Source organism: Balaenoptera musculus, chromosome 3 (assembly GCF_009873245.2).
Source record: "Balaenoptera musculus isolate JJ_BM4_2016_0621 chromosome 3, mBalMus1.pri.v3, whole genome shotgun sequence".
Taxonomy (NCBI): domain Eukaryota; kingdom Metazoa; phylum Chordata; class Mammalia; order Artiodactyla; family Balaenopteridae; genus Balaenoptera; species Balaenoptera musculus.
This window is the reverse complement of record NC_045787.1, coordinates 90308849-90329464: the sequence shown is the minus strand read 5'-3', so window position 1 is coordinate 90329464 and position 20616 is coordinate 90308849. Positions and strand designations below refer to the sequence as shown.

General features: G+C 42.5%; 1 protein-coding gene across 2 annotated transcripts in view; it reads right to left on the bottom strand.

The window, feature by feature from the left end:
* The window catches only part of MCC (MCC regulator of WNT signaling pathway), a 430148-nt gene that overhangs the window by 271916 nt on the left and 137616 nt on the right, over positions 1–20616 (bottom strand). The window contains exon 1 of one of the 2 annotated variants that reach the window (XM_036845623.1): positions 1094–1681. The exons of the other annotated variant lie outside the window; for it this stretch is intronic. Within the exon in view, the coding sequence (XP_036701518.1) occupies positions 1094–1150 (57 nt within the window). The 5' untranslated portion in view covers positions 1151–1681. Of the gene's footprint in view, positions 1–1093; positions 1682–20616 lie in introns of those variants that run through there. 2 annotated transcript variants of the gene reach the window in all.

Below are 20616 nucleotides of genomic sequence, written 5' to 3'. Positions count from 1 at the left end.
TTCCCCCATCTACACCCTCCTCGCTTCCCCAGCACCAGCCCTCACCCCTCAAAGAGGGCTCCATCCTTTCCTTTTCCCTTCACTGTCGGTCATCTGACATCACCTCTAGCTGCCTTCTGCTGTCTTTAGACGGTGCCTTTTCTCTCTTCAGCCACACTCAAGAAGCACAGACCACGTTGCCCCATGAACGGCTCAGCGATGAGGCGAAGAGGAAAACCCACAGCCACCAAGCCTCCTGCTGCAGACAGATTTCCTCCTCTTCAGAGCATCGTTCTGTGGGTTTCCCATCACACTTTTCAGGTATTCAAAGCCTGCGGGGTGGGGTGGGGGGGTGGGAGAATGTGCCAGAGGCATCCCTACGGTCATCAAAAAAGGTGGCCTCCAGCATCTGACCACTCATATACTTGCATACCGTCTGATGTCGCCTTAATCTCAAAGCTGGTCCCCAGCACTCAAGTGGATTTGCTACTGTGAGAGCCAGAAACTGCAAGTGCGCTTGCCTCTAAGACTCAGGAGTCCAGTCCCGGGCAGGAAATAAAGTTCTAAGCCGCTTTGATGTGCTTCCTCTCCACTCTCCTCCCCAACGCGGGTCATTCGTCTCAGCCAAGGAAAGACCACCTTGCCTGAACTGAACCAAACGCATCACACGTGGGACCCTGCGGCCGACTCAGTACTCCAATGAGCTCCCGGCCCCACCAAATTACTTACCATCAGATTAAGCTCAGCTGGGATCCCCGTGTATTTTGCCGACTACGAAAGGTTGTGTGGTACATACATTGGAGGAAGGGGGGTGGGAATGGACAGGGGACCCAGACCACGGAGAGTAAAACGCCTTGGCGACGCGGTGAGAGCTTGTTTCTTTTTTAAGCCACTCGTCTCAGACTGAAATATCAAGCCAGTTCAGGTCATTTCCTGAGTAGCACAACAAGTTAAAACAAGATCCAGAAAATCTATTTATCTTTAATTGTGCTGCCTCCAGACTGGGAGCGCGAGGCGGGTGGCGTGTAGAAAAGTGGGCGACGGGGAGGGAGGGGGATTTGTCGCAAAGCAAATGCCTAAGAAACCAGAGCTCCCGACCTCAGCTGTTTCTTACCTCACTCAGCTCGGCCGAGTTGTCGTTTCCATATTTCATGGCAACTCCAGAATTCATGATTGCACTTTTCAGAGCCGAGCTCCTCCTCCTCCAGGTCTCGGAGCTGACGAGTTGGGTTTAGCAGGCTGGATATCCACTGCTTGGTCCCCTCTGGCACATTTTAGTCTAGACAGCCATCTTCACCCAGGACAGTGGTGAAGCCCAAACGAAGGATGCAGGCACTCCGAAAAGGAACAGAGCCGGCTCGCGTTTCACGGACGAGCCATTGCTGCAGAAGGCTGGGCGGCGAGGCGCGCTCGCAGCGGCCGGGCCGGCGCGGGGACCCGAGGCAGTGCCGCGCTCAGCGCCGCCTCGCGTCTCCTATGGTGCCTCTCCGCCCCCCATGACCAGGCTGGAGGGCAACCCCGGCAGGATCCGGCCTCCCTGGAGGGCTTCCCGAAGAAACCAGGGCGGCGGGGCGAGGAAAATCCGCGTCTCGGGTTCCGGGGAGGGAAAGCAAGCTAAGAGAGCGCCGGAGCGCAGCTGCACTTCACGCTGAAGTTTCCCGTTTGAATCCTCGGGAGTTGTAAGTGCTCTCTGATTGAATACAGCTGTCTAGCTGCTGGCTACGGGGTGAGAGGAGGAGGCGGGGCCAGAAAGAGAAAAGGCGGGGGGAGGGGGGGAGGGAGGAGGCCGAGCAGAGGAGACCTCGCCGGGAGAGCAGGCATCCTTCCAGCTCCCTGCGATAGTAATTACAGGACCCAGGTCCAGGAGGAGAGAAGAAACAGGAAGAGCCACCTGAGTAATTGTGCAGAAAAAGTAAAAAACAAAACCAAAAAAACTTCCCTCCTAGTAGCCACTTTCCATAATTTAAGAAGGTCAAGACAAATCTGAGCACTGTACATCAGGCAGCGCTGTGCACTTCTCATGGTACATTAAGATTTTACAAGATTGTGGGGCGGTCATTTTCCCTGATCAGTCTAAAGTCGACACTGAGGGTGTAAATTCACCGTCAAACTCCCCCCACCCACACCCCGGGCAGATTACAATTTCTGCATGTTCTTAATAAAGATTAAGATGCTCCATCACATGAAAGGCCCAAATGTCCCATCCTCTCAAACCCTCAGTCCTTAAAAATATTACATTTCCCATCCACTTCAACCCTCAGACCTTCCTTAGAAATCTTACAGCTCATCTGAGCAGAGCTAGATTTGTATTTCTGGGGTTTGGAGTATGAATCAGAAAAGATTCAAGAGGCTGTTAAATTCAGTGGACTCCTGGAATCAGAGCTCCCCTGCAGCCTTGAGTTTCCCTGAGGTAAAAACATCCCTCTGTGTGTGGCAGGGTGGGAAGAGAGAGCTAGAATTTTTCCCTCCATAAAGGTTAAAGTCCCTCTGAACTTGAGATGCACTGAAAAATATTCTGATCCTTTAACAGTAGGTCTGCAGGATTGCTTTAAAGGCCTCATCAGTCACTTTCTACACAACGGGAACAAAATGTCTCCATCCCCAATGACAGACCTTGGCACTTCCTGAAGCCTTCTATGAAAAAGCCATTAATTTCCAAGGCTGCTTTTTTTTTTTTTTTTTAAGAAGTAGGATATTTATTTTGCTCTTTAAGAAGAAGGAAAAAGCTTGACCATTTGCATAGATCTTCTTACTCGTATGCCTTCCTGTTGAGTTCATTCATTACCTGATGAAGGCTCTACTGGGATGAGGAAGAGTTGGCAGCTTTTATGGAGCACCGGTCCCAAGTTCTGGGGCACTGCCAGACTAGAGCACATTAGGAGAAGCTCTTCAGCATGGGGAGGGTTTGGGAAGCCACATTATTTTACTTATTTAATTCATTAAAAACTGTTGAGAACTGTGTGCTTGAAGATGGAGATGGTGGTGAAAGAATATAAAAATATAAAGAAGACTCAAGCATCAACCCTGCCCATAAGGTGTTTATAGTCTCATAAACAGAAATGACTAGTCTAAATATAAATGGATACTTGCCATAAAAGCAGAACAAATGAAGACCTACAGCAGTTCAGAGGTGGGAAACAGGATTTTGGCTGGGTTGGGTGGGAGGAGAAGACTGTGACGGACTCTTAGAAGAGGCAGCATGAGTTGATATTTGAAGAATAGCTGAGCCCAGCAGAGATGGGCAGTGAGGAGAAGGTATCCCATGATGTGGGCCCACTGTGAGAGAAAGTGTGGATGGAGACTGGAATGTCAAAGGATGCGTGGGGAATGGGAGATACTCCATTCTGGAATGGAACCTGGATTAGATAAGTGAGTTGAAGCCAGATCATGGACAGTTTTCAGTGCCAGGCTAAAGAAATGGGCCTTCCGATTGGCAATGGAAAAAAAAAAGCCTCTAAAGGTTTTCAAGCAAAGAAATAATAGGATCAGAGCTGTGCTTTTTTAGACATTCCAGTGGATTTGTATCACACTCATGAGTAACTAACATGAAGTCAAGTAGACTAGTGTTGAGTGTGATTCTGGTGTTTAAAGAAACATATTTTTCATACTAGATGGCCCTTAAAAACCAAGCAGATGACTTCATCTGGTGTTCAACCAAAAGAAAAGTGATCTGTTCCAAGAGTGGAGGAAAAATTGGCAGTACTGAACTTATTAAGAAGCAATATGTCTGCAGATTCTACTTTATGGACAGTATAAGGCATTTTCAAGAACAGTGTTGACTATATGGGATTTTCTTCTTAAACAATGACTTTAATACTTATCCCCACATAAGCTGGAACTCCACTACAATCTGGCATCTAAATGTGGTAAACTGGAAGTAGGAAATGGACATGCCAATTGGACTATCCCAACAATCCTGCAAGAGGCTAAAAAGGCCTGAATTGAGTTGGGACAATGGAAAAGAACCAGAGGTTCGTTTAAGATGTAAGAGGTTCTAATAGAAAGATAGTAAACAGAAACTGTAGTGGAAAGAGGAGAGCTTAAAAATGACTTGTAGATCTAGAACTTGACTGACTGGGGTTTTTGACAATGTTCTCAATAAAAATACGTATTCCAGAGAAGAAATAGGTTAAGGAGGAAACTACATTTGGGATATCATAAGTTTGAAGTGGCATCTTTGTAAGTTTGAGGTGGCATATTAGAGTGGAAATGTTTAGAAGGAAGCTTGAGATGGAGCTATAAAGGTAAGTCAAGGTTGTGATGGAGATGGAGGTTTGGGGTAAGTCCTATTAGAATTATAAATAAAACCATGGGAACAGGTAAGGTTGCCAAAGAAGATAGGACAGAGAAAAGAGAAGTGCTCTTAGGACATTATCTTAAGGAACATCTTTTTCATGGAGGGAAAAGAATAAAAGAAGAAATGGTAGGAAAGGCCAGTTAAAGAAACAGGAAGATAACCAGGAAGACTGTGAGTCTGGGAGCCTAAGGGAGATGTCAAGACAGAAGGGAAAGCATCAATATTACATGCTATAGAGGGGGGAGAAGCCTGAAGACTGATAAAAGAGCACCTCTAAGACATTAATGTCCTTCAAAGATAAATCTCTACACAAGGAATGAAGAGGAACTAGGGGTAGTAACCATGTACTACTCTTGCCATAAATTTGATGGTGACTGCAAATTGAGAGATGGGAGAGTTTCTTCAGGTAGGTAAGCAATGTTGAGTAGAGGGTAGAATGAGCATATTTGTAGTCTGGGGCTAAAGGAAAACCTGGAGATACAGAGGAAAGGAAGATGGAGCAAAGTTCTTGAAAAAGGAGGGAAGGAAAGGGCCAAGGACAAAAATAATGAGCTTAGCTTTGGAGTAGGCTTGGAGAGGAGGAGAATTCAGATGCTCATTCCAAGGAGGCCAGGAATAGGAGAGCTGGAGAATTTATAGACTAGTAAAGAGAAGACTTCAGAGATAGACGGTAACTAACAGCATTTGTTTGAAGAGCCATCCAACTTCCTCTGTGTGATTGTGGAGGGGTAATGAAGACTAATGAGAACTTGTCATCAAATTTTAACTTAATAACAGGAAGACCACAGAACTATCTGTCAGTGCAAGGAGAACAGAGTAGTTGTGATTCCCCTCCCCTGAAATTGTTCAAGCAGAGGTTCAAGGCTGGCGGGACACACTGAAAGCCAGTGGTATAGAGAGTAGAGCTTCATGCAATCAGGGAGAGTCCAAATCAGTTTTTTTCCAATCTAAGATTCCATGAAATGAAGATTTTTTTTTTTGCATAGTTTAAATGTTTTGTGGTTTTTTTCCACCTCTTAGTTAGTTAGGAATCAGGCTGGGAATATCTACTATCAAGAAAGCTAAGATATTGCGGTAGACAAGAATGAAACTGGGTCAATGTCCTAAGTACGTTAGGAATGCAAGGAGCCCCTCAGCATGTTGGGTCAGCACACCAAAGGAGAATGAAAACCCACGTGCATTTCCAATATAATGAGAAAGAGGTCGCAAGGTTAGTGCTCACTGTAGTTTACCAAGTATATAACTGCATGCCTGCAAATCCTTTCATACTGTGGCTGCCTCAGCATGACCCCTCTAGAAGAGCTTCTCCAAGTTCTGCTTCAGCAGAGCACAAGCCCCTGTCCACAGAGGTATGGGCCGGAAGTGGCAGGGGAATTTATCAAGATGTAGGGGCAGGTCGGGTGAAGGAGGAAAACCTGTCTTCCAATTGGGCAATGACCTGGGTTCCCCTTATTTCTGGCCTTGTCTTTCCAAGAGGCTAATCTCTTTGCATCTGGTTTCTGGGAGAAGAAGAGGAGGCAGCGGTAGTTCCAGGAGCATTTCTGGGAAAGCAGAAGTTGCAGTTTGCATGAGTGGATGGGTCTGTGCACCGATCACATGCCGTAGCGCACTGGCATTGCCTTTCTGCTGTCAAGGGCAGGCTGGCCCCTCTATGTATGGCTGCTGACCTCAGCGAATTTCTACACAGTAGGGATTCTATTCCAGGTCTTCTCTGTACCCTACATTGGTAATGAACATCAGATTCACTGAAGCAATCTTGGGTAAAAGTCTTGAACCTCCGGCATTAAGGAAATTGAACTTTGGGGCTGGCTGACCTAAGCCCTCGTCTCCACCCCTAGGGGGTCCAAGCCAGCCTTGCCCATCGCATGAGTCCACTGTGCTGAGTCACACTGTCCTCCTCCAGCCCACACAAGGAAACAAACTCCAAAATTGCCCCCTTCCCCCTTGACTCTCTTAAGCTAAACCCAACTTAGATACCTCAGATTTTAGGAAGAAAGCAGCCTGGTTAAGCTACTTCACACGAAGGTGAAAAATACTCATAATCTTCTCAACCAAGCCCAAAGTATTTGCATTGTAAAGAGGATGCTTTGAAATAGTGCGAAATTGGTGGGATTTCCTGAAGAAGAAAGTGACTTTTCAGAGGAAAGGGGGATTTCAGAACCCTGTGGAGATGCAGGAAGTCCCAATCCTCTGAGTCCTTGAGAGTCATAAAAGTCAGGGAGCCCTCAAAGTACACACTCAAAAGAATTTCCTGCCCTAAATCTATAAGCCCACCCCCATAAGTCCAGAAATGCTCTCCGTAACCCAACTCCTGTGGCCGTCTGTTCAGGCACCAAGCCAGGTGCGGAAAGCCAGGACTAAGTCCCTGGCTGTAAGCCACCAGCCAGCCTCAGTGGCCTACCCTATCAGACATCATTTGCTCCAGGTGCCACAACATAAAGCATTCAGGAAGCATTGCACTAGATGAGCTTGGCCTTGGTCTCCGTGTCCTCAGAGAACAATGTTAAAAACAATCACCTAGCTTGTCCCTGGGTTCCACTTACATTGGTGAGGATGTGCAGCAAGTTTGCGGTGTTGATTCAAAAAAGAAAAGCACCCACTGTGTGCCAGGCATTGTGCTGTGCCTTGGGATTCAGTGGTGTATGGGACAGGAAAAATCCTTGCTCTTACAAAGCTAGCATTCTTGGTGGAAAATGATTAATAAACAAATAAAGAAGATAGTTACAGTTTGTGATGGATGCTATAAAGGAATTAAACAGGAGCTATGATGAGGGAGAGCAGGCCCCTTAAATGAAGCAGTCAGAGAAGGCCTTGATGAGATGACATTTCAGCGTGAAGGTCAAGAAGGAGCCCACTAGGCAGAAAGTGGGGGAAGATGGCCAGGCAGAAGGATGAGCAAGTGCAAAAATCCTGGGGCAGAAAAGGGCTTGACCCTTTCCCATAAACTTCAAGTTTTTAATTTAATTTAAATTTCAACAAAAAAGTAGACACTATGATGGAACATGACGAAAAAATGATGGAGGAGCCCACGCAGTGTGTGTGTGTTGGCCATAGATTTCATTCTGTGTGCATAAAGAGGCCACAGGAAGACTTTAAGCAGAGCAGAGATATGATCCAATTTATGTTTTTAAAAAGTAAATCTAGGGACTTTCCTGGTGGTCCAGTGATTAAGACTTCACCTTCCAGTACAGGGGGTGTGGGTTCCATCCCTGGTTGGGGAGTTAAGATCCTACATGCCTCGTGGCCAAAAAACCAAAACATAACCAACAGCAGCAATATTGTAACAAATTCAATAGAAGACTTTAAAAATGGTCCACGTCAAAAAAAAAACTTAAAAAAAAAAGGTAAATCTATTCCTATACAAACTTTACCACTAAGTAACCTAAAAAGTAGACCAAAGAAAGTTCCTCATTTACATGAGTATTCCTGCAAATAAATGAAGAATTGATACAATTAGAATATTCCTATTTTGCAACCTCTAATGAATTAATAGATTTAGGCATAAAGCACAATGGCTACTAACATCACAAAAAGACATGCAATTAAACACATGACTTCTGATGGAAGAATACAATACCACCTATGAAGCCATCTTAGCAGTTTTTAACATTAAGGAACATGTTACATTAGCCACAGAGATGCAATCAGCAAAATCTAGACTATAACTCTACAGGGCAAACAATCTGGTTTTTTAAACATGTAAATTGAAAGGGGGAGAAAAAAGCACGTGAAGGAGTGAGATATCAATGGAAGGAGAACCCCAGAGACATATCAGCCAGTTGCAATATGTGCTCCTTATTGGGATCTTGATTCAAATAACCTGACTGTAAAAAATTATGATACTTTATGAGACATTCAGAAATATACTTTTTGAATATTTGATGCTATTTTAAATTATTAATGTTTAAGGATATGTTAATGGCCTTGTGCTTATTTATAGATATATATTCAAAGATTTAGGGGTGAAATGATATGATGTCTGGGATTTGTGTCAAAATCCTAGAGGAGTCAAGGAAATCAATGGGGTTTTCAATGAAACAGACTGCCATGAATTGATAATTGCTAAAGCTGGGTGACAGGTGTAGCTCATGCTACTCTCTCTGTCCACTTGTGTATGTTTGAGAATCTTCATAATAAAAAGCCAAAAAAGGACAATTTTACCTTTATGTAAAGAATGGGTTGTAGCATCATAAATGTAGTAGAGCAAGGAAACTTGTTAAAAGCTATTATAGTTGTAAGAAGATGCCTGTGGCTTGAAACTCAGTAAAATCAATGAAGACGGTAAGAAATGGATGAACTTGAGATATATTATTTAGGTAAAACTGACCCGAACTTGGTGAATAATTGGATGTAGGTAATGAGACAGAGAGAGGAATCAGGATGGCCATCAGTTTTGGGGTTGAACAATTGGGTGTGGGGAAGGACTGGGTTTGGGGGAATCAATGCTTCCACTTTAGACACATTAAATTGGAGATTCCTATTTGACATTTAAAAGGATGCCAACAGCAATTGGATAAATGAATTTGGGGTTCAGGGGAGAGTCAGGCTAGACAAATGGATTTGGAAGTCATCAGCATATAGATTATAGTTGATGTTGAAAGTCACAAGAACACATGAGGTCACCTAGGGAGACAGTGAGTAAAAAGATGCAGTCCCAGGACTTATCATTGAGATGCTCCAATATTTCCAGAGGATAGAGGAAGAGAATCCAGCAAGGAAGATCAAGAAAAAGTAACCAGTGACAAAGAGCAAAACTGAAGATATGACATCATAGATACCAAGAGACCAGTGTGTCAAGGAGAGTTGCAACCTATGTGGAATGCTGCTGAGAGTTCAAGAAAGTGACAACAAAGAAGTGTCCTTTGGTAATGGAGATTACTGGGGACCTTGAGAGGAGCAATTTCATTAAGTGGTGGCGATGGATAGAAGCTAGATTAGTGTGGATTGAATAGTGACTAGGAAGTGAAAAAGTTGAAAGAGTACATGGAGGTAACTTTTGAGAAGCATGTTGCCCAAAGCCTTACTACTACTGAACAATATGATGAGAGCTTGAACCAGTCCTAACTTCTACTTCTGAACTTTTCTCCCTCTACTATGCCCCTTCAGTCAAGTTATCTTGGAATCCCTTGGCTGGGATTAGAGACTCTGAGTTGTTAGCACAGTGGACCCCTCCCTAAACCGATAACTGTTCCATCATGCTGGGTCTTCACCTTACTGTTTATGAAATCAGCTATATCACTTTTAGACCCAATGAGTTACTGCTGTGAAATAGATGGACTGCAGTAGATAATCTGGTTCATCTGTGTTTGAAATTTGCTAAGAAAAGCTCACACACCTATGGTCAATTAATCTTCGACAAAGTAGCCAAGAATATACAATGGGAAAAAGACAGTCTCTTCAGCAAGTGGTGCTGGGAAAGTTGGAGAGCCGCATGTAAATCAATGAAGTTAGAACACACCCTCACACCATACACAAAAATAAACTCAAAATGGCTTAAAGACTTAAACATAAGACATGACACCATAAAAATCCTAGAAGAGATCTTAGGCAAAACATTCTCTGACATAAATCGTACCAAAGTTTAGGTTAGTCTTCCCAGGCAATAGAAATAAAAACAAAAATAAACAAATGGGACCTAATCAAACTTAAAAGCTTTTGTACAGCAAAGGAAACCATAAACAAAATGAAACGATAACCTACAGTCTGGGAGAAAATATTTGCAAACAGTACGACTGACAAGGGCTTAATTTCCAAAATATACAAACAGCTTTTCAACTCAATAAAACAAACAACCCAATAAAAAATTGGGCAGAAAACCTAAATAGATATTTCTCCAAAGAAGACATACAGATGGCCAATGGGCACATGAAAAGATGCTCAACGTTGCTAATTATTAGAGAAATGCAAATCAAAACTAAAATGGGTATCACCTCACACCAGTCAGAATGGCCATCATTAAAAAGTCTACAAATAACAAATGCTGGAGAGGGTGTAGAGAAAAGGGAACCCTCTTGCACTGTTGGTGGGAATGTAAATTGATACAGCCACTATGGAGAACAGTATGGAGGTTCCTCAAAAAACTAAAAATAGAATTACCATATGATCCAGCAATCCCACTTCTGGGCATATATCCAGACAAAACTATAATTCAAAAAGATACATGCACCCCTATGTTCATAGAAGCACTATTCACAATAGCCAAAACATGGAAACAACCTAAATGTCCATTGACAGGTGAATGGATAAAGAAGATATGGTATATACATACAATGGAATACTACTCAGCCATAAGAAAGAATGAAATAATGCCATTTGCAGCAACATAGATAGAACTAGAGATTATCATACTAAGTGAAGTAAGTCAGAAAGAGGAAGACAAGTACCATATGATATCACTTACATGTGGAATCTAAAATATGACACAAATGAACATATGTGAGAAACAGAAACAGATTCACAGACATAGAGAACAGACTTGTAGTTGCCAAAGGGGAGGGGAGGTGGGGGATGGATGGAGTGGGAGTTGGGGATTAGCAGATGCAAACTATTATATATAGAACAGATAAACAACAAGGTCCTACTGTATAGCACAGGGAAGTATATTCAATATCATCCTGTGATAAATCGTAACGGAAAAGAACATAAAAAAGAATGTATATATATGTATAACGGAGTCACTTTGCTGTACAGCAGAAATTAACACAACATTGTAAATCAACTATACTTCAATTAAAAAAAAGAAAAAAATTTGCTAAGAAAGGAAATACTTGAAAACTATTTCCAGATTAAACCTCACACATAGAACAAACAAAAATCCAGCCTTCTCAACTGCAAATATAACTCAAGCACAGAAAGCACCCCTGTGGTGTGTGTCGTCTCATTAATTACATTCACGGACTGTCTCACACCCGCCTAGGCATTCTACTAACCTAGAATCATTTGGCATCAAGATCCCTGACATCATCAGTGGGGAATTCCTAGTTGAGATTCACAGCCACATGCATGCATCATGTGATGCTTCAAAAACTTCTTCGCTGTCTGATAAGATGTTTTGGAGTCCAAAACTTAGTATCTGTGTCATCTTGCCTTAAATATTCAGAATATTTTTTAAAAATCTTTACTTATTTGCTAAGTTTCTTTAAACTATATCAAATTCTCTATGGAAAGGAAAAATAATCAGGGGAGATTAGGGATTTGGAAATCCAAGGAAGTAAAAAAAAAGTCTTAAATCCTCCCAGGAGTACTTGCATATGGCCAGTCTCCTGGAGAGGAAAAAGAAAAAGAGATGCATGAAAATAGATGTAGTAAAATTTGGAGAAGTTGCTTAAATTAAATGAATTCCAAATGCCTGCCACTGTTATTTCTGGAGCTCTTTGGGAGGCTAAAACAACATCATTCCATTTCTCTTTTAGCTAGAATACGTTGCAGCAGCTGCCCAGAAGGGACAAAGAGAGAATTAATATAATATAATGTCTCACAGACCTAATGACAAAGGAGGCAGTTCGCCTGGCATCATACCAAGCTGACAGATGAAGACGGAAGATCTGAGAGACAGGCTGGGGAAGGCCATCACCCTGGACTTGGAGTCCACCGAGTGCCACTGGCTGGGCACTTTGGTAGAGATTTCCTACAGGGACACTCTGAGCCATGAGGAACAGGCTCTGCCTGTCTTCATAAGTCACCTTCCCTCTCCCAGCCATCCTCAATTGTTCTGCACAAGTGCCATGTGAGCTCAAACTTTCCCTTCAGAGCGAATGCTCTTTAACTGGCATGTCCAGCCATGACCCTTACTTGCACTCCAGTTCATGGTTTTTCATGTGACTACCAGACACTTTTAAGTCTTGTCATCACCATAAAGCATGTCTAAAACTAAACTTGTCATGTTCCACCAAAACCCAGGTTAAATTTCAGCTTGCGCATTTCTGTAAATAGAATCACAGTTTCCAGTCAAATAACTCTGGAGTCATTTTCAATTCCCTTCTCCTTCATCTCCTCTTCCAGGCATTTAGCCCTTTCTCCACTTGCTCTCTACTTTTCCTGATAGCAGCATCTTCCAGGCTTTATCTTTTTTTGCGGGGGGGGCACGCCGTGCAGCTTGCAGGATCTTAGTTCCCCGACCAGGGACTGAACCCAGGCCCAGGCAATGAAAGCGCTGAGTCCTTACCACCAGAGAATTCCCAGGCCTTGTCTTTTTATACATTGCTAACTGCACTTAATGATATGACTCAACTCCAAGTCATTCTGCATACTCTAGCCTAGCTATTTTTCTCCAAAATACAGCTTTCTTTCATGTCATTGTACAAGTAAATCTTTTTAAAGATATTTTATAAGCTTTATTGAAATACAATTCATATACCATAAAATTCACCTTTTAACATGTACAAGTCTGTGGTTTTTAGTAATATTCACAGAGTTGTGCAACCATCACCACTATCTACTTCAGAACATTTTCATCACCCCTCCCCCAAAGAAATCTATAGTCTTTAGTCATCATTCTCCATTTATCCCAACCACCAATTTACTTTGTGTCTGTATGGATTTGCCCATTCTGGACAATTCATACAAATAAAATAAAACAACATGTCGCACCTTATACCTGTCTTCTTTCACTTAGCATAATAATTTTCAAGGTTCAACCATACTGTAGTATGTATCAGTATTTCATTCCTTTTTATTGCCAAATAATATTCCATTGTACGGTTATACCACCTTTTGTTTATCCATTCATCAGTTGATGGATATTTGTTTCCATTTTTTTGGCTATTATGAATAACGTAACCGTGAACACCTGTGAGCAGGTTTTTATATACATATGTTTTCAGTTCTCTTGGGTATATGCCTAGGGATGGAACTGCTTGGTAAGTTGGTAACTCTATGTCTAACACTTTGAGGAACTACCAAATTGTTTCCTAAATGGCTGCACCATTTCACATTCCCACCAACAATACATGTAGGTTTCAATTTCTCTACATCCTTGCCTACACTTACCGTCTGTGTTTTGATCTTTCTCTTCCCCAAAATCCTTCAGCATTTCTGGCCTTGATGGCTCCATTAAAGGCTGAGCTGTATGATGGTGAACTCAATCAAGTAAAAGGAAAACCAGGACTCATATGGCTGTGTCAGTATTAGAAAATGGAAACAATTCTGTTCCAGTCGGTAGATAACCACTGCCCCAAACCAGAGGGTGCCCACTCCCTGACCACTCGCTGCCCAGGCTGCCCCATTCCTACCTCTAAAAACCCTCAGACCTTTCCACAGTTTAGCAGCCATAGGACTAACACTTGGCACAATCAAGGGCTCTAGAACCTTTCTGCATTGCTATGGCTGGTCCCCATTGTCAGGTATTTTGAATATCACCCCTGGAGAAAAGAGGTCATATTTCTTAAATGAAGACAGAAATCAAAGAATAAAGTTATTATAGATACCCAATTACATGGTTCCATTAAACAATTATCATACTCTTAAAGGATTTCCTAACAGCATTTGAATCAGTATTCCCCAACCCCTTTACCACTCTCTGAATATGAAACCCACTGAATGTTCCACAGTCTTGACAATGCCAATCTCCCTTTCCAGCACAAGTCCCTTCCTGCTTGTGTTTCATTCCTGTACTGATCTTTTTAAGATTTCATGTTCCAGAACTAACCAAAATATCTGACTTATTTTCCCAGTTATTAGGAACACAACTCTTTGAATCATCATCAGACTCCTCTTGGCCCTTCAGAACCTGTTCTGTGGAAGTCTATGGCACGTGAGGAGGTGTGCAAAGACCACTGTCCACACTAATGAAAACTACCCTTATTTTTCCCTCACAACCAAAATATTAAGATTTTTACCCCTTTCTTCACACAGCTGATGTTTAACTCTTTTCATTTCAAATTATTTTTCACACACCATTATCTGGCACCAATGATAGAGAGGGAAATGAATCTCATGGGACATGAAAGCTAACCCTAAGATGCAAACACTTGTTATTTGGAGGAATTTGGAAATCTGAAGGGCAAGAAATGGATAACAATTTTAAGCTAATTTGTTTTACTTTTCTTAAGGCAGGAACCTACTTCAAAAGTGAACATTCCTCTAGAGTCTTGAGACAGTGGCCTCAAATTAATGCCTTTTCATATTCAAGAAATATTTAGTTATCAACTACAACATTCACGCATCTCGCTAGGTACTAGCAATATAAGGGTGAAGAAAAACAGATGCCATCGTTGCCCTCAGTTGATCCTAGAGTCACGTTGTGGTAGAACACAAAGATGGCCCCATCTTCACAACTCCTTGGAAACATGTCTTTGTCTACAACTTTGCAGTGCCCTCCCACTCTGATTCTGGACTTGTCCATGTGACTTAACTTGGGCCACTAGAATACGCCAGAAGTAATGGTGTGCCTTTGCCACCTCAAGAGGCCATTCGTGTCTCCTCTTGAGCATCTGCCACTAACAGGTGATCCCTGAGGCAGCCTTCTGGAGGATGACAGACATGTGAGCTGTTGTCCCAGTCACCCAAACTGAGGCTTAGGTCAGCAGTCAGCCAGCTGATCCCCAGATATTTGAGCTAGCCCGGCCTCTACAGCCAAGAGCAACAGTTGCCCTGCCAACCTGCAGCTGACCCCAAATACACGAGCAATAAACACTTACTGTCGAGTGCCAATGAGATTTTGTGGTATTTCATTACACAGCATTATGTGGCAACAGATAACTGATGTATCACTTAATCATAAAAATGAACACAAGGGACTTCCCTGGTGGTCCAGTGGTAAAGAATCCACCTTTCAATGCAGGGGACGAGGGTTCAATCCCTGGTCGGGGAACTAAGATCCCACATGCCGCAGGGGCAACTAAGCCCGCGTGCCACAACTACTGAGCCCGCGCACCTCAACTAGAGAGCCTGCGTGCCGCAAACTACAGAGCCCATGCGCTCTGGAGCCCACGCGCCATAACTAGAGAGAGAAAACCTGCGGGCCGCAACTAGATAGAAGCCTGCACACCACAACGAAGAGCCGGCATGCTGCAACTAAGAGCCAGCACAGCCAAAATAAATATATAAATAAATAAATTTAAAAAATGAACATAAACTCACAAGCTGCAGTATGTGCTCTTGAGGCAGGAGATAGATGGGCCCCAGGCTGAGCAGCTGGAGTTTGTCCCCTATGGACAGATACTCCAAGAAGAAGAGGAGGAGGAGCTAAGCCCTTCCCAGATAAGAGACCACATATTTCTCATTCTCGAGGTCAAGGAGACCTTCCCAACTACACATGCGCAGAAAGGCTCCTTGGAGGTCAAAAAGGGAATGATGGCAACCTACCCATAGGCCTCTTCACTAGAATCCATCTTGGCTAAGAGCTGTGTGCACACACATGGGAGGACCCTGAGATGAGCCAAATATGGACTCAGAACCAGGCAAAGCAAGATGACTGGCCAGAGGAAAACCCGGAAGAAATGTCCCATATAAGTGATTCAAACTACCACGAGGGCAGGACTCTCCCTCTGAGCCCGCCTGTGTGTCTATCCACCTGTACTCTTTTTCCTCCTAATAAACACTTTACTTGTTTCACTACTTGCCGTCTGTGTGGGAATTCATTTCTACAAAGCCGAAGGGCCAGGGCTTTGTCACTGGTCACTGGTCTAGTGGCTAGGATTCAGTGCTCTCACTGCTGCAGCCTGACATCAATCTCTGGCCGGGAACTGAAATCCTGCTTCAAGCCTCTGCAGGCCAAGGCCACCCGAGATCACTCTGAAGAACATGAATACAGAAATATGAGAGCACATGAGAGCTAGATCTAGCCTAGACTGGGTGGGGAAGGGAGGTCAAAGAACACTTCTTTAAGGAAGAGATATGTGAGCTAAGATCTAAAGGATGCACAGAAGTTAGCTAGGTGAAGAGTGGGGGGAAGAGTTGTTTAGGTCACTGGAGTGGCATGCGCAAAGGCCTTGCAGGGAAGGAGTACAGACTTTAAGTCACCGTAAGAAGACCAGTGTGACTGGAACATGGCGATAAAGGGGAGAGTGCAAAGCAATGAGGCCAGAATGATAGGCAGTGACTGGAGCAAGCAGACAGCCTTATAGAACACATGAAGGCTTTGAGACTTGATCCAAACAACAGTGAGAACTCCTGAGTGGTTATCAGATGGCAGTAACAGTGGTTCTTCTCATGTGCTTACCTAGCTGTGGAGTGGGTACAGGGTTTCTCACACAAACACCTTGTAATTTGCCCAATTTTTCAAGCTCGCTCTAAAACAAGGATATCATTCATCCAGCCATTTAGTCAATGAATATTTATTAAGAGGCTCCAACTTAGAAGGAATATATGATTCAGAGATTAAATGAATGAATGAGCCTGCACCGAGCTATCTAATAGGTACTGGAGAGACCCAGAGACAGGTCTCCTGTTCTTGATCTGCTCACAGTCTAGTAAGGGAGGTAGACATGAGAAAAAGACACCCCTTCTAGCCAGAGACATATGAACAATGTGCTTTAGACATGGAGAGAAGGAGTATCTAATTCTGTGAGGGCCAAATTACACACATTGGAAGTAAGATGAGCCTGAGGAGTTGACAGTTCCTATTCCGACCTGAAAGCATCTGTCATACCTGACACTGACGGCTGAGTGGGTAGCTGGGCTGACGACAGGCTAGAAAGGGGAAGCAAACAAGGGGGAGAGATCCAGCGTACCTTCCTGTATGGAAGTCCATCTCCAAGTCACAGATCAGTTCAGAATTCAGCTATTTTCTTGGATTCCTACTGTTTGGGGATGTTCTTTGTGCATCCTCTAGTGGAAACCATAGTATGTGAGAAGATATCTATACTTCAAAATAGATATTTCAGATTCTCTCAGAGCTCGAGAAGAGGCCCATATAAGAATGTTCCCTTTTTTAGAAAAAAAGATGAAATAAAATCAAAAGATCATGGAGCTTCATTTTGCTTTTCGCTGGCCTTTTAAAATGATACAATAGGCAAACAAAAGGCCATTTTCCCAATTACAATATGGATGGACTTGGGAATGAAGGTTGGATAACTGTAACCCCCTGTTCTAGAGATTTTTATGGGGACTCCGTTTTCCTGAAAGTCCTGATTTGTTCGTAATAGAAAGAGGGCACCTAAGTGCTGCTGGTGCCAGCAGTACCACCTGAGAGAACTGTTTTGCTCAGCCCCACACAGCATGCAACCAGACGTTCTGAGTGGTGCTGAGTGCACATTTGCCACGGACCAGGCAAGAGCCTCACCAGGATTCTGAACTCTCCACATTCGGTCCCACTGGGCCATTATGTTCGCTTCAACAGGTCAGTATGAAGATTCAGTTGGACTGTCTTAGTGCTCTTTCAAGGGTTTGGCTCATTTTGGCCTTTGCTGATGGCCTTTGATTCCCATATTCCCTTTGTTTGCAGATTTAATCTGCCAGTGAGCTTTGCTCTCCACCAAGCAATAAAAAACTTTTGTAAAGAAATACATTATAAGCTCTATTCAGTATTCATGTTCTTGGCAAATAAAGTTGGCAATTCTTATTATTAGATGAGGCTCTTTTTTTTTTAATTTATTTATTTATTTTTAGCTGTGTTGGGTCTTCGTTTCTGTGCGTGGGCTTTCTCTAGTTGCGGCGAGCGGGGGCCACTCTTCATTGCGGTGCGCGGGCCTCTCACTATTGCAGCCTCTCTTGTTGCGGAGCACAGGCTCCAGACGCGCAGGCTCAGTAGTTGTGGCTCACGGGCCCAGTTGCTCCGCGGCATGTGGGATCTTCCCAGACCAGGGCTCGAACCCGTGTCCCCTGCATTGGCAGGCAGATTCTCAACCACTGCGCCACCAGGGAAGCCCTAGATGAGGCTCTTTTAAGGTGAGGATTAAAAGATGTTAAATTATAAATCCCCAGTTCAGCTCTGGTGCTCTCATTCCTACATACTCATCCCTGCCCGGAAATCCCAAATTCCTAATAATATCCATGTCAGCAAACTTACCTTCAATAGCAGTTCCCAAAGGTACTGTCCCTTTTATTGTTAGAATTACAGGCATATTCTTCCTATGCTGAATACAATTATTTATCTAGTGGGTGCCCAACAACTTATAGGTATTTGGTTAAACCTTCTGAAATTAGTAAATAGCAGCATCAATTTTAAATAGTTCAACTTAATACTAAGTCCTGTGGCACAAAGCCAGTTTAGAAGGTCAAATTTGAAGTATGTAAGTTATTTTGATAGCATCCAGAGAGGTCAAATGCTCTTCATTTGACCTTTTGAAAAGATGACAGAAGATTGATTGGGATGATTGGAATCTTTCTCCTTGTAAAGTACCCAGACACTGCTGGGCACAAAGCAGACTCTCAGAAGATGTTTCTTCTACTAAGTAGGCGAATCTACTTAACATTAGTCATATTTACAATCGAAAGGGTATAGAGGTAACTTGAGAGCATTGCTTAAAGCCCTTTGCATTGCTAACTGAATTAAAATAACAGTAACAAGTAACAAGAACAAAGGAAAAGATAAATTTACAGGCCTCATCTGCAAGCAAAGGCAACTACCTACTCTTGATGGAAATGAATTCTCATAAGAGTTGAATATTGTCCTAGAGCTCATTTATATTTCTGTCATGATTCAATAAGTTCCAAGAGTGAAACTACATTTCACATGGCCCACGTGAGCCCTGGCACATCTAATCTACAATCTCCGCTTTTAATTTACATCTGGAAAATGAATGAATGAGCAACTACAGGGATATAAAAGTCAGGGTCACATAAACACAGTGCATAATTCTATTACACCTGATGCCCAGCTCTGAACAAATAAACCCCATTACATGTGCTGGCTTTGTATCAAAGAGGGTACACCAAACTGCTTTCTCATCCCATGACAGACATGCGAAATCTGTCAAATAATAGCATTCAGCCCAACTCACTGCCTTGATCGTATATATATATATATATATATATATATATTTACTTATTTATTTATTTATTTTTCTAAAACCAAGTTTCATTTTAATAGCATTCCTTTTTAACTTAAGCAAAGCAAAATGGAAATAACACTGGAACAGATGCAAGAGTATGGTGAAAATGTCTTCTTGGACAAAGCTATTTTAATGAAACCAACACTCCATGCAGTCTCCCTGATTCCTCCTCAGTATTCAACCATCCAAATTAGATTCACTTCACTGGCTGTCTTCATCAGATTTCATGAAACTGGGGACTATCCAAAAGAAAAAAAAGGTGAGGGTTTTCCTTAAAGCGGGGTGCTAGGTTTTGAACACAAACATTCAGGTTAAGTGAAGGAACTTGATTAAACCCACAATTCAAGATAATGATGAACTGAATGCTGGCACTCAGCTGCCTGACATACTTTAGCATGTGAATTAAATTTTCTGTTAGCTAACCCACTTAAAAAAAAACTGTATTCAAATGTCTCCCTTCATGGAATTGGCCATATGTGGAATTAACAGACCCTTGGGTTGACATGGAGATTGGCTTACAATTTCTGAGTTTGCTGGAAAAGTGAGTTTATTGCATTATATTAAAATGGACACTGGGAGACTTATTTGAACATATGACACTCTAATGGGCATGTCTATTTAATCATATGTGCCATCACTCAAATATATACAGGTGTACCAGCAGTTATTTTCATAAGCGATAATACTAAAAAGGGATGTGTATGGCCAGATGCTAAGGAAGGCACTTCAAATAAGGGGGTGAGTTCATGTGGCAATGATAGGGAAAGAGCTGTCATGATGTATGACATGAATCATCCTAAGCACATTCACAACTCTGTAGCAAAATGTTTTCCATAAAACCTTCATTCCACAAATAGAATTAAAAAATGAGATGGTAGCATATGGCCATGTAAATTTTAATGCAAGCCACATGTCTTCAACAATGCCAGTGTGGATGGGCTAAAGATGATGCAAATGGGGAAAGGTATACTATTAAGTTGGCTACCTCACAACACCCAGATGACCCAGAAATTCCGGAGCCTCTTTGTGACTATCCAAAGGAAAAATATGATCAGAATCTAATTTCAGCCTTCTTATTCACAGTCTATAGATGTAAGATGTTACATAGCTTAAATATCACAAGATGCATAGGGAGACCTAAGTGCTTTATAAATCACATAAGGACAAACGGGAAGCAAACCAATTATAAAGAGGCGGAGACCAGATGATTTCCAATTATTGATACTGCACTGCTGGGAGATGGATTGAGATGGATTTGTGAAGGAAATTAGATATAAATGATGAAGTCTTAAAGAGTTTAGTTAGCTGGAGAGTAGCTACATTTTGAGTACATTCATTTTTTTTTTAAAGCACTGTACTACATAGTTTACATATATACATGGTATCATTGTTACTGCCATTTTCAGA